The sequence below is a fragment of the Mustela putorius genome, unplaced genomic scaffold (genome assembly GCF_011764305.1).
Source record: "Mustela putorius furo isolate JIRA1106 unplaced genomic scaffold, ASM1176430v1.1 tig00003834_pilon_pilon_pilon, whole genome shotgun sequence".
NCBI lineage: Eukaryota > Metazoa > Chordata > Mammalia > Carnivora > Mustelidae > Mustela > Mustela putorius.
The window spans coordinates 31826939-31841600 of record NW_025421987.1 but is presented as its reverse complement, the minus strand read 5'-3'; the positions used below and the strand labels follow the sequence as shown (position 1 = coordinate 31841600).

The 14662-nt window shown below is 36.1% G+C and overlaps 1 protein-coding gene across 10 annotated transcripts in view; it reads left to right on the top strand.

The window, feature by feature from the left end:
- Positions 1–14662, top strand: part of CBLB (Cbl proto-oncogene B) — a 221860-nt gene that overhangs the window by 87147 nt on the left and 120051 nt on the right. For all 10 annotated transcript variants that reach the window (XR_006609071.1, XM_004769108.3, XM_045088294.1 and 7 more), the window contains exon 4: positions 3550–3696. Coding sequence is in view for 9 of the 10 variants with exons in the window: in XM_004769108.3 (XP_004769165.1) it covers positions 3550–3696 (147 nt within the window). In the remaining variant the exon portion in view is untranslated. The remainder of the gene's footprint in view (positions 1–3549; positions 3697–14662) is intronic.

The following is a 14662-nucleotide window of genomic DNA, read 5'->3' as shown; positions in this document are numbered from 1 at the left end:
TTCTTCAGATGTTTGGAGGTAGGGGAGTTTTAGTGATAGAAGCATATTCTTAATTAGTAATTATCCTCTATTAAGCAGTCATCATTTTGGTGTAATGGTAAGCAGCGATCAGGGGGCTTAGGGAAAATTGCCCAAGTACAGACAAATTTCATAATAGGAAAAAACATTTCATCTATAAAGAAGATGTATAGTTGTTGCTTTTCTTCTGTGTCTAAATGGTTGGAGATATATTCTTGGATTTTGTTTTTTCAAAATTGGAAGTTATTTAAAGAAAAAGTGAGATGGAGAATTAAAGCACATAATATATAAATAATAGCAAACAACAACAAAACCCTACAGTTATATAAAAGACAAAACCACATGCTGTGATAATAAATTTAAATGACATTGGATAGTAAAATTAGGCATCTCTTCTTTTCATGTCTTATAGATGGCAGCCTCTAAAAACATGGACCTTTTAAATAATGGATTTCCAAGGTGATCATTTACATATATGTGGTACATGTGTGTATTTAAAAATTAAGTATAAAATAAATATATATTTTGGTCTGTGTGAAAATTAAGGTAATGCAAAACCGTTGCATTCACATATTTTTAACAACTTGAATTTTAGTTTCTTTAAAGACTAAGGGCAGGGCCCCTGGTTGGCTCAGTGGGCTAAAGCCTCTCTACTTTTGGCTCAGGTCATGATCCCAGGTCCTGGGATCAAGCCCCACATCGGGTTCTCTGCTCAGCAGGGAGCCTGCTTCCTCCTCTCTCTCTGCCTGCCTCTCTGCCTATTTGTCATCTCTGTCAAATAAGTAAATAAAATCTTTAAAAATTAAAAAAAATAATTAGATAAAGACTAAGGGCAAAAAAAAAATGTATCTTTTCCCACTGCCATAGTTTGTACAAAAAGTAAAAAGTGTGGCAATCCATTTGTAGGAGTAGGAAAATTGAACTCTTTCACACATTTTATTTATTTATTTATTTATTTATTTATTTATAAAGGTTTTCTTTATGAGAGAAAGAGCTCAAGGGCGCATGAGTTGGGAGGAGGAAGGGAGAAGGGAAGTAGTCCCACCCACAGGGAGCCCAATATGGGGCTTGATCCCCGGACCCTGAAATCATGACCCAAGCCACAGTCAGACGCTTAACTAAGTGAGCCCACCCAGGCACCCCTCTTTCTGAACATTTTAAAATTAAGTAGATGATTAGTTCTATGGGTACTAGTGATTACTAGAGCTTCTAGACTCTATCATGTTACTATTTCTGCTTTAAAGTATAGTGTCTTATAGCTAGTGGATCACATAGCTGAGATGGGTAATCATTGACATTGTGCTTCAGACTTTAGATCTAACAAATAAAAATGAAAAACATTTGGATAGGATTATGATTAAAGAACATAAAGGGATGGAGAGCAACCAGTTCAGACATAAGGAACAGTTGGTTTACCCTAATTATAGACATCGTGATTTTTCTTTTTTCTCCTGTGTGTATCAATTGGAAGTTTGGTGGAAAATTAACCCTTTTGCTTAATGATATAAATAAATTTCTTGCAGATTTTCTAAAAGGACTTTATGCCCTTCCTTAAACTCAAATTTCAAAAGTCAGTTGCAGTTTGTACTGGCCACAGTTCCTCCCTTTGATCTGGTTCAGTAGTTCAGTTTTCATTTCCTACAACTGAATTTCTTGTATCTACCATCATCTAAATGAGGATGTGTTGACATCAATGAAAGGATCAAAGACTCAACTAAAGAACGCTCACATTTGGATTAGGCTGAATTGTGTGGAAGTGTGGCTGAATCTAAGAAAATAATGGAATAATGTGTGTAACCGTAACAATTTTGCAGATTGTTTATTGTTGCCAGTCAAGCATTAAAATATGGCCTAAAATTCTGACTCTTCTTTCTCATAAATATTCTCATAGATTATAAACATTGTGGAAATTGAGACATTTTTGGTTTTCCAATACAGATGAACTCACTGAGGTATAGATTATACTCTTGCTTTCCTTTCATTCCTACTTTGCCCACTTTTTATCATGAGTACCTTCATGTATTCCGTATTCATCTTACATGGGAAGCTGTTGGCTTCTTTTCGAAATGTTTTAGAGAGTGGTACTCATTGACTTTATTGACAGGTGCATATTATATGATCTCTTAGGTACCTAACATGTTTTCACTTACTATCTGAGAGTTATTAAGCACAGATATGAGACCGTGAGGTGAAGAACCACATCTCTCAGTGTCCAGGGCCTACTGACTGAGACGTTGTAAGGCCTTCAATGCAGTGCAGTAAATATCGTCTATATTTACTTTTAGTCCTAAAGCAATTGACTCATCCCATCCTCACATCCTGACCCCTCAACACACCCACAAAAATAGCTGAAGTTTCAAAATAGAGTATTATATGTGTACCTATTGAGGCCTGGTGATTCTGAAGAAAGAGAAATATAAAAAAGCAAGGTCAGTTCAAAACTGACCAGTTCTTCAGTGTTCTGTGTTTCAGTTGCTTCTTTACTGTTTTGCACTGGCAGTTTTGGACTGATGAACATAATGTTGTAAATTTCTTAGGAAGTGGCGGGAAGGAATGCCCGTGATAGTAGTATTTTGAAGTGTGAATCATATTTTGAATCACATTTTGAATCCTGTCAGAATCCCCAGAATTCACACCTGCCTTTCCCTCCATTTCAAACCTTTTTTTTAATACCACTTTAACTTTTTCTTTCTGAAGCAGATTTAATCCTCTGCTCCATCTTTTTAATCCATTTTGGTTCCCTGTTCCCTCCAGCAGTAGCCCTTAGCAAGGGGAGTACATTAGAATCGCTCAGGGAGCTTCTGGACTTATGCACATACCTGGAACCCATCACCAGAAACTCTCATTTCTTGGTGGGAGTAGAAAGCCTATTTGACAAAGAGTTTGTTCATTGTTTCCGGTGCCTCTTTATGTGCTGTCCCCACCAAGATTTCTCATCCTGTGTCTTGCCATTTCCATCAATAGCTTCTGATCTTCTCTAGCCATGCTAAACCCGGCTATGACACAAAGCCTTCTATCCTGTTCGTCTACACTTTGTATGGAAGCTGTTGCTGCTGCCCCGGTCAATGCCTTCTGCTTCCCTTTCCTTCCTTCCCTTCCCCTGCTCCAGGTGTTCTATCTGTCAAACTGCTTAATCTTCGTAGCTTCTCCTCTAATGACCAATCTTTCCTCACTGCCCCATGTAGAAGTAGTCACGCTATCTTCTGTGTGTAGTGTTTATATTTGATTACGGTCTTTGCAGGAGTGCAATTCTCCCATTCAACTGTAAGCCCATTGAAACCGTGTAATTTATCTTGTTCATGTTTATGTTAAACGAACACATGGGTGAATCATAAAGTGAAAGCCTCGTAGGAATTTAAATGGATAGTTTGTATGAACACTTTTTAGATGCATTCTTAAGTTGAGGTTCGTTATCTGCCCCCAAGACGTGATGTTAATACTGTACATAATTTTATCTTTCATAATATATATTCCCATTAAAACTTGCACATATGTTTATTTATTTTTTTCATTTACCCCTTGTGTCCACAGACGAAATCTCACGAAACTGTCCCTTATCTTCAGTCACATGCTGGCAGAAATCAAAGCCATCTTTCCCAATGGGCAGTTCCAGGGAGATAACTTTCGTATCACAAAAGCAGATGCTGCTGAATTCTGGAGAAAGTTTTTTGGAGACAAGTAAGTAGAGATCATTATAGTCTGTGTCAAATTTTGAAGAACGACCTCATCCTGCCTCCGGTTCCCCATGGTTATGGATCTCACTCGAAAATTTTGAGACTGTACTGGCACATTTTTGATGAGTATTTTGATTGCAATTTTCCTATTCAGCCACCAAAAGTATGCTTTAATAACTGAATAGTTTTATATCCTTGCAAAGCAAATATCAGTTATACTACATTTACTTGAAGAGCATTCACTGAGTGAAATAGCTTGCTCTAAGGTGTAAAAGGTATGTAAGATGGAATCTCTCAAAAGCTCACAGCTTTTTATGACTTAGTACACACTTAAGACACGTGCACTATAGAAGGCAGAGAAGGATAGATACTTTCAAAATGGCACAAAGAAATTGTTCTGACAATTCAGAGAGGGCAGCAGTTGCTTCATGACTGAATGAATCAAGGACTGCTTCTCAGAGGAGGTGGTGTGTGAGCTCGGTTGAGACTTGATATTCAGGTGGGAAAGAAAGCCTTGGCACCCCAGTTCAGGCTTTCTTTGTGTCGATGCACAGAGAGTAAGTGTGTAAACGAGATAGAGAAATGAGGATCATGTTATCACAAAGTAGCAGATAGAGATGATTTCCTTTAGGTACTTCCTCCCCAGACACGAACTTTGGTGAGCACACTCAGAATGTCCTTGAACGCCAGTAGAACCCTGGCTGAGTGTGAAGGGGGAAGAGTGCTTGCTTACACATAGATTGTTTTCATGCCTTAGTTAAAAATCTCCATGTTAACTGGTGAAATGAGACCTATAAAATGTTGGTATACACTTTTGATGGTTTTAGTCCTTTGATGCTGGTGAATTCACTGGAACAATGAGTTTCCTTTCTTCTTTTCTTTTCTTTATTTTTTTTTCCTCTTAATGAAGTGCTATGCTTATCTCAGTACTAAGTGGTTAGCTTTCTAACTTTTGGCTTTGGAGATGTTAAAGCCCTTTCCATATTTCTTAAATAAAATGTATTCTGAATGATTTGTCAGCACTAAAGGGTAAAATACTTATATTGCCACTAACATGGACGTTTTGTGTTCCAGAAATCTAGCCATTTATAATGCTCCTGTATCCATTCACAAATGCAAAATTAAAAGGAAAGATTCATCCTCCTCTAAATTAGAATAACAGCCAAAAGTATACTAATTAAATACTTGTGGACCATAGAAAGCAGAAAGGCATTGCCCAATTCTGGGAGTCCAAAATGAGAGGATTTCTTCAAGTCACAGCTCATATATTAACACTTTGAGCCTAACACACAACAGTTGGTAATCTTCGACATCTACTTTATCTTAAAATTTTAAGAACATTTATAGGCCAAAATGTTTGTGGTATTTCTTTTTGAAAACTGAAAATTCTGGTGAATCATGAAATTGTTCACTTGTCAAAAGGTCAGTAAAAAAATGGAAAGATTGCCCACACACCTTTTTTTTTTTTTTTTTTTTTTTAAAGAGAGGAGTTTGTGTTGCTGGTACCTCAAGCCACAGAGAATTATGCATTTCAGACTTCTTCATTTCGATTTATTTATAACCATAGACATCAAGGGGCTGACATTTCTCTCCAACTGCTACATGAGTAAAATCACTATTAAATCAAATGGGGCAGTCTTAAAATACTGATTAAATACTCTCCTTACCTCCCAAGCCTTTTTATGCCTTTTTCTCCTGTCTTCACTTACTTGAGAAAGCTGTTTCATTTTTCTTTAACATTTTACTTTTGGGATGAGAGCCAAATTTAAAGCTCCTTCTGGAACTCAGACATATTTCCACAGTCATCAAAATTAATGATTCTTTTATTAGATCATTGGAGAAACCATCTTTATATTCTCTGTGGGTTTTTGCCTTATTTCACAATATTTTATTGAATGAATAAGCAAATACATGAATGATGTAGCCTTTCAAAAGGTTGAATTCTTTTATCTTCCTTATGCTCTAATACTAGTTTATATTTTTGCATAATTTCTCATATGGAAGCATTTCTGTCATTTATCTAGCTACACATTGAAGCCATGTGAGAATGCTTTTATTTGATCTAACCAGTGCCTTTAAACTTGAGAACAGTATTGTTTCCACAAATGTAATCATTGAGCAGTTAGTTCTAAAAAGAGCCAATCGGGTTATGATTTTTATAAAGCAGTTTTTAAGCTTAAGGTATTATTGCAATTTTTTTTTCAAAGTAACTGTCAGAATAAGATATTAAGATTGAATTAAAATTGGGGAAAAAAAACTATTTTTCAAAAGATTTTGTAAAACTCCTAAAAGCAGTTTTAGTATTCAGGCCTCATAAATACAGGAAGCAAGAAAAAAAATTTTCTTTTAATTTTAATTGCAGTATAATTAACATAGGATGTTATATTAGTTTCAGGTGTATAATATAGCGATTCAACAGTTCTATACATAACTCAGTGCAGTGCCCCTTCGGATAAGTATGTCTTAATCCCCATCACCTGTTTCACTTAGTCCTTCCACCTCCTTTCTCTTTGATAACCACTAGTTTGTTCCTTATAGTAAGAGGTTTTTTTTGTTTGTTCATTTGTTTTGTTTCTTAAATTCCACATATGAGTAGAATCATTTGGTGTTTGTCTTTCTCTGACTTATTTTTAGCATTAAACCTCTAGATCTATCTATGTTGTTGCAAATAGCAAGGTGTTATTCTATTTTATGGCTGAGTAATATTTCACTCTACATGTATACACGTCTTCTTAATCCATTCAACTATCGATGGGCACTTGGGCTGCTTCCATATCTTGGATATTGTACATAATGCTGCAGGAACATATGGGTTCATATATCTTTTTACATTCTTTCGGTAAGTACCCAGTCGGGGAATTACTGAATCATATGGTATTTCTAATTTAAATTTTTTGAGGAACCTCCATACAGTGTTCCACGGTGGCTGCACCATTTTGCATTCCCTCCAACAGGGCACAAGGGTTCCTTTTTCTCTGCATCATCACCAATAGTGTTGTTTCTTGTGTTTTTGATTTTAACCTTTCTGACAGGTGTTAGGTGATATCTCATTGTGGTTTTGATTTCATTTCCCTGATGGTTAGTGATGTTGAGCATCTCTTCATGTGTCTGTTGGCCATCCGCATGTCTTCTTTGAAGAAATGTCCGGTCATGTCTTCCACCCATTTTTTAATTGGATTATTTGGGAGGTTTTTTGGTGTTGTGTAAGTCCTTTATGTATTTTGGATACTAACCCCTTATTGAATATGTCATTTGCAAATATCTTCTCCCACTCAATAGGTTGTCTTTTTGTTTCCTTTGCAGTGTAGAAGGTTTTTTGTTTTGTTTTGTTTTGTTTATTTTTGTAAGCTCTATGCCCAACAAGGGGCTTGACCTCATGCCCCCCCAGATCAAGAGTATCCTGCTCTATGGACTGAGCCAGCCAGGTGCCCCCAAAGCTTTGAATTTACTTTTGATGTAGTCCCAATGGTTTGTTTTTGCTCTTGTTTCCCTTGCCTCAGGAGATCTATCTAGAAAAAAGGTGGTTATAGTCAATGTCAGAGAAATTACTGCTTGTGTTTTCTTCTAGGATTTTTATGGTTTCGGGTCTCACGTGTATATCTTCAATCCATTTTGAGTTGTTTTTGTTTATGGTGGAAGCAAGTGGTCCAGTTTCATTCTTTTGCATAAAGCTGTCTAGTTTCTCAAGCACCATTTGTCAAAAAGTCTGTCTTTTTCCCACTGCATAGTCATCCCTCCTTTGTTGAAGATTAACTGACCATATCGTCATGGGTTTATTTCTGGGCTCTCTGTTCTGTTCCATTGATCTGTGTGTCTTATTTTTATGCTAGTACCATACTGTTTTGATTACTATAGTTTCATAGTGTATCTTGAAATTCAGGATTCTGATACCTCCAGTTTTATTCTTTTTTTTCTGAGATTACTTGGCTATTTCAGGTTCTTTTATGGTTCTATAGAAATTCCAGGATTATTTGTACTAGTTGTGTGAAAAATGTTGTTGTTATTTTGATAGAGATTACATTAAATCTGTAGATTGCTTTGCATAGTATGGACATTTTAACAATATTTGTTCTCCTAATCCATGAGCATGGGATGTCTTTCCATTTCTTGGTGTCATGTTCAATTTCTTTCATCAATATTTTATAGTTTCCAGAGTTCAGGTCTTTCACTTCTTTAGTTAAGTGTATACGTAGGTGTTTTATTCTTTTTAGTGCAATTATAAATGGGATCATTTTCTTGATTTCTCTTTCTGCTACTTCATTATATGTGTATAGAAATGTAACAGATATCTATGTATGATTTCGTATTCCAGCAGACAAAAATCTTTAGGTGTCATGCCCAATAGTTCATTTCTGTGCTTCTCAACCTTTTCAAAGTCATGGCTAGGCCCACCTCTCTGCTCTGTCTAGCTGCCAAAAGGCTGTGCCTGACTGGAGTCCCAAGTCGATCAATAAGAATGATGTCCCATGGTAAACTGGTTGGGAAGGTCTGCATTTGTTAGGTTTTTATGCAGATTCATTAAATGTTTCAATGCTTGAGTCCTGCTTCTGCTTTCTTAGTCTGTTGACCAGGAGGTAGTAGAAATACGTAGAGAAAGAGAAGTGACATTATTGAATAAATGTGTCTAAGTAAATTCTGCAAAATAAGATCAACACCAAACTGAATCTTTGCACTCTGGAATAGTAGTTTAGAGTCCAGAAACTCTAGGCACCAGTCTCAGAAAGTAGATTACTAACTGTTCAAAACAACAAAATTCCATTGGCGGGATTAGACCGTGGCTGACAGTCATTTTTCTAAGCGAGTCAGATAGCAGGTTTGGGGCCACTGGTGCTAAGCACTTCTTTACACTGAAGAGATTTAGACATACATTTCCAGCCAAATTATAATTCAGCAAGAACCATGAATTCTTAACCTGCATCTTTTTATGTCTCACCTTCTTTCCATCCTTACTTCAAGTTCTGTCCTGTAATTTCAAGTTCAAATTCTTCTGTGTATTACAGCAACAGCATTCTGACCCATCTTTGTATCTTCAGTAAGAATCTGTCCTGTTGTTTTTCTTAGACCACAGAGCTCTCAAAAAACAAAACAAACAAACAACAACAACAAAACACAAAACCCCCATAACTAATCATTCTATTTTTTGTTAGTTTTTTTTGTCTGAAATGTTTGTATGAGTTATTATTGATTCTAGGTTAAAATGTAAAATCCTATTAATATGACAAACTTTAGGGACTGTTTGTTTTTTGGCTTCATCTCTTTGTAGTCTGCTCATCCACAAAGAAAGAACCTAACTACACAGCACTGTTACACGTATTTCCTGATGTGCATTTCCCCCCTATATTTTGTGTTTTTGTTTTCCTAGATTGCATCCACTGTTTGGAAAGCTACTCACCCATGCCACTTTGGAAGCTGCCCTAATCTAAAGTGAATATCCATACTCTTGGCTTCCAAGTGCCTTTGCTCTTATCTGTCCTATTAGACTGCAGTGAACTGCTGACATGATCACATTTCCTGAAAGACGAGAAAGGTGTTTTGAAAGCAAGAACCTGCCTTCCTGATTTTTGTTTCTTAGAATCTGGCACATTTCCTGGAATGTGTATGCACTAATAAATGTTAACAGATTGCATGAATAATTGGATGGATGGATGGAGGATATTTATTCTCTGCTCAAATTTTCAATGACTTTATTATTTACAAATTGATTTTATTTTTCTTTTAACCTTTGGTTCCTATGGTTCAATTCCCTGGAAGCACCCTAGCCTCTTCTTTCTTTTTTACCATCCCAAAATTGCTCAAGTCCAGTTCAGAAGCCCCCTTTTCTGTACTGCTCTCACTAATATACACCCTTCCGTAAGGTCAACTTTAACTATTCCATGCCTCGTGTCCCTGTTGTGTATTAGACATGTTTGTATTATTGAAGGTATGCTTTGTGGCTCTTTCCTGCTTGACTGTGAAGCTCTTTGTTGACTTTTTATCCAAAAAATTTCATCCAGATACATTGGCAGTTAGTATATGTTAAACTCTGTGTCCAGTGTTTTCTAATAAGCTAACTTCATTTTTAATGTTGTCTTTCAACCTTATCCTTTAAAGGTATTGAATGAACCCTTTAGGTACTGTATACATAACAGACAGTAATTGTTGGATGAATTCATGTATTTTTCTAGCATTTCTTTCTTTTACTTATGTCCTGGTCTTCAGTCAAGCTGGATTATTTGGATGTTTCCTGACATACCAGAAGTTACAGGTGTCTAAGTGCTCCTAATGCTGCTCCCGCTTATGGTTTTTATTTGCTCTGGCATTTATGTTCTGATTAATCTCTCAGAGTGAGTCTTGCTTATGATTCTGTCCCTACATCTTGTAGGGACAGCAACATGTTTTTGTCCCTACATCTCTTCTTAAACCCCCCTAAGCTCTTGTTTAATCCTTTGTATTTATTATTTTCATTGTTTTAAAATTATTTGTCTAGCTATTTTACTTCCCATTAGACGATAAGCTCCATGAAATGAGGTTTATTTATTTATCCTTGTATGCCCTGAAGTACCTCAGCACAATGTCTCATATTTAGATTTCAGGAACTGTCATTTATTTAATTCAAGTGAGTTGAGGAGTAAAGGACTGTATGTGGGTGTGTGCCTATGTGAGATATGACAGGGACACAGTTTGCTTGTTTGATCGGGAGGCAACAGGCTGACAGGTAGGTATGCAGGTAGTTTGTCTTCGTTCAGGTCTGACTGTAACATTTACTAACTTTGTGACTTTGGACAATCTACTGGGTTTCTCCATGTATCAGTTTCTTTATCTATAAGATGTCGATAATAATAAACAATAATACTTCCTATGTAGTGTTGTCATAAAGGTTAAAAGAGTTAAAATCTACTGCTACTAAAAGCTAGAGATCAGTGTCCAGCATTTAGTAAGTACTCTGTATTGTAGAATAATTAACCAATTCAAACTTTTCATCTTCTTCTAAACTCTATTATATTAATTATTATGCGGATAATTTAGTTAATATTCAATTTTATGTGATGGGTGTTCTATAGTCCCTAGAAATCTGAAAGCAAAATCCAAAAACAAATAATAAATTTTCTAAAATTGGGTGTAGGATAGAATATAAGACACTGCCCTGCTTACCGTGGAAAAAAATTATCTATTTAAAGCTCATTTTACTGCCTCTACCTTTGATTTCCTGGGGAAGTGGTATGGACCTTCTTTGGTTTCCTGTATTCTCCTTTCACTTTTAATAAGAAAGGAAGGACAGTAGTTTCTTTACCTTTCCAATGGGTGAGATATATATTATTTTAGCATATTAACTAGGTCAGTGTTTCCTCTAGTCAGGGAAAAGGCAACTTAATCATATTTAATCCACAGTAGAAATTAAGGACCTGTACAAGGTAACTGGATGGCAGGAGCTCAGGAAAAAACTGACTTAGAACTCAAGAAATGATATCTAATATTTCTCTTATTTAGTCAACTTCTGTTATTGCCTATTTTTAAAAAATTCTGAAGGTCTTTATATTAATAAGGAAAATAAAATTAGAGGTCTATTTTGTATAACTCCTTATAACAAGATCTTAGATACAAAAAGCAAATAAGATGCCAAATTATAATTTTCTGTCTTTAAGCAATATGTATTCAATTTGGAGAAGAGAGTATATACAGAGTTAATAAATATTTAAACCAGGTCTGTGCCTTAGAAAGGTGCCTAAATAATGTTACAAATATGAAATTATTTACTAGCGGGGTCAGAGGACCACTCCGGCTTCGTGGAGGAGCTGGTATGTTGTATGGGTTGCACATATGTTAAGAAGGAGTCTGTTCCATGGAAAATGCTGTGATTGAGACTGAACTATTACAGTGTCTGCTGGAGATCAAAAGAAAGATAGAGATAACTTCAAGGTTACATAACCACCTTCATTTTTTCCTCCTTTTTGTTATTTTTTTCTTTCTCCTTCTTTTCACTCTGAGTGCTTCAGTAAGTGACCTTTACCTAGTGAAATCACCATGATTTAGGTTCTGATTCTCATCCTTGAAACCATGATTTCATGGAACCAAGAGTATGTTTACAGAGTGGACACAATTTAACTGAGCTCATAAATTGCTCTATAACCGAGAATTTTTTTAAATTTACAATGATTGATGCCACTATCAGGCAGATGAGGATGTATATGTCACCATCAATAAATTATCAGTGGAGCCATTTAAAAATTCTTGGTGAACATGGAACCCAAATAAGGGGTAGTGGTTTATGACCCACTGTAGGAGTTACCCTGTTTCAAGGACCCAAGTACTTGCAACTGTTACTCTGTGCTTTGAAAGCTCTGTCCTATTCCATCCCTTTGTACTTTCTTTTCCCTATACAAAGTTGCATTTTTAAAACTCTGTTCTTTGCAGCCCTGAGAACAATGGGAACCCATTGATGGGTTTTAGGCCTGGACCTGGTTCCTCTTGTATTTTTAGGTGGGTGACTTCTTGCTGAAGTATGGATAATGAATGTGAGCAGTGGCTTCCAAATCCATTTGATTATATTCACTATTACTAACTTACTAAATACTTTTTTTTCCTTAACATAGCACATACCCTCCCCAATGTCCATCTATTAAATTATCATCTGCATACATACATATATTTTTGTATTAATAACATGTAATCTCATATGTAAGACAAATAGTGGACATAAAATACAAAAAAGAATCTTTTAAAGAGTTTATATATTTATTTGACAGACAGAGATCACAAGCAGGCAGAGAGGCAGGCAGAGAGAGAGAGAGGAAGGCAGGCTCCCCACTGAGCAGAGAGCCTGATGTGGAGCTCGATCCCAGGACCCCGAGATCATGACCTGAGCCGAAGGCAGAGGCTCTTAACCCACTGAGCCACCCAGGCACCCTGATAAAATACAAATTTTTAAAACTATGTAAAGGAGCACCTGGGTGGCTCAGTCAGTTAAGCATCTGACTCGTGGTTTTGGCTCAGGTCATAACCTTCGGGTTGTGAGATTAAGCCCTGCTGCATCGGGCTCCATGCTCAGCTCAGAGTTTGTTTCAGATTCTCACCACCTGACTCATTCTCATTTTCTCTATCTCCCTCTCTTTCTCAAATAAATAATTTTCCAAAAAATAAAAACTACATAAATATGTAAGTAGAATTTCAATATTTTCTTCTTATCCCAAAAAGGATCATCTTGTGTACCCTCTGGGGTCTAACTGCCTCCCCCACCCCTACATACTTTAGAAACTGAAAAATTAGAAGAGAAATAGAAGACTCATAGGTAGCATGCCATTGTAGAAAACTAGGTAGCACTTATAATAATATACATAAAATAATTCATATATAAAATAATATATGAAATGGAATCAGTACACCAAATAACTTTACATATATGTAAGTAAAAGGAGTACATGGATTTGAGAATGATATAAAGATAAATTGAAGCATACCTAATTATTAAGCTATATGAGGCAGAAGAAAGTCAAATGTGATTTCTCAATTTCTAACTTGAACAACTGGGGCACTTTCAGTGGGAGAGGAAAAATAGGAAGAAGAGGGGATTTGGCATCCAGATAAGCTCAGTTTAGACTATGTTTGATTTTGTGTACCTAGATAAATCTGTGGTGATAAGCATTGGTAAGTTGGATATATAACCTTGAGACTATGGAAAGAATATAGAATAGGGTAGAGATTTTAGAATTGATGGTGTATCTATGAGAGTTTGCAGGTTGATAGCCTGTGGAGTATTTCTTGGCTTTATGAAATATTTGACAAAAAAATTAATAGTAACTTTTAAAAATTCATTTTCCATAAAAATAGTATATTGAATTTCATTGAATAATTGGAAGTGACGACACCACTAGATTGCAATTCTGACAGGGCAACATTTCTCTAGACCTGGGTGCCAGCTGCCCAGTTGAGACATGCTCTCCTTCAGTTCATTGCAGTCCTTAGCTGGATCTCTTTACTCATTTCTGTTAACTGCCTGGTTCCCAGATATTTGAGTTTGTAATCTCTGAAAGCTTTGTGAAGCCATTGATGTAGACCATGCAGAATGTGCAGGGAGAATGAAGAGGGACAGATGCTTAAAGAATTCTGATAAATGGGAGTGCCAGGGTGGCATAGTCAATTAGAGTTGGACTCTTGGTTTTGGCTCAGGTCATGATGGTTGAGATTGAGCCCTGAGTCAGACTCCAAGCTGAGCCTGGAGTTTGCTTGAGATTCTCTCTCTCCTCCCTCTGCCCCTCTTGTTCATGCTCTCTCACTCTAAAAGAAATAAATAAATCTTAAAAAGAAAAAAAAAGGAATTCTGATAAATGAAGTGTGCATTGAAGAAATTTAAGAAAATGGAGGAATTGCCAGAAAAGCAGGGAAAAAAACATGAGGAGCATGGCGGAATTACACCTGCTAAAGGAAGACAGTATTTAAAGAAAGGAGGAGATGAACCAGATAATAGTACTTAAAGATCAAGCTAGATAAAGACCTTAACGTTTCCATTAGTTGCAGTAACATGAAGGCACTTAATATCTGATTTATTTTATCTTTTAAGAAATTCTTTAAGTCTCCTTCATAGCCAAAGCTTTAATAGGCTCCATGTGTTTATGCAGTTTCTTATGTGAGGGTTTTAGAAGTGTTGTTGAAATTGGATATTTCTTTTGCTTCCGTTTAACTTAGATCTAGCAGACTTTGCCTATTGCTTGTCAACTCATTTCACCTTTGTAGAGAGATTTATGAGGAATTTTTTAAATTATGGACTTTGTTGGTTATAAGATAGGCTGAGCTCTTATTGCTAAAGAGAAGATCATTTTAAAGCCTTGCTTAAACCCTTCTGTGACAGGATTTTCTAATTTCAGGATCTATAACTTCCTGATTTTCTTTAATCTGACCTCAGAAGATAAAAGGTTATCTTGCTGTGATCCATGTAGCTCATGTGTCTTAAAACCTACCAAGTATCATTAACCTTTCAGAAACAATATACTGAAGAA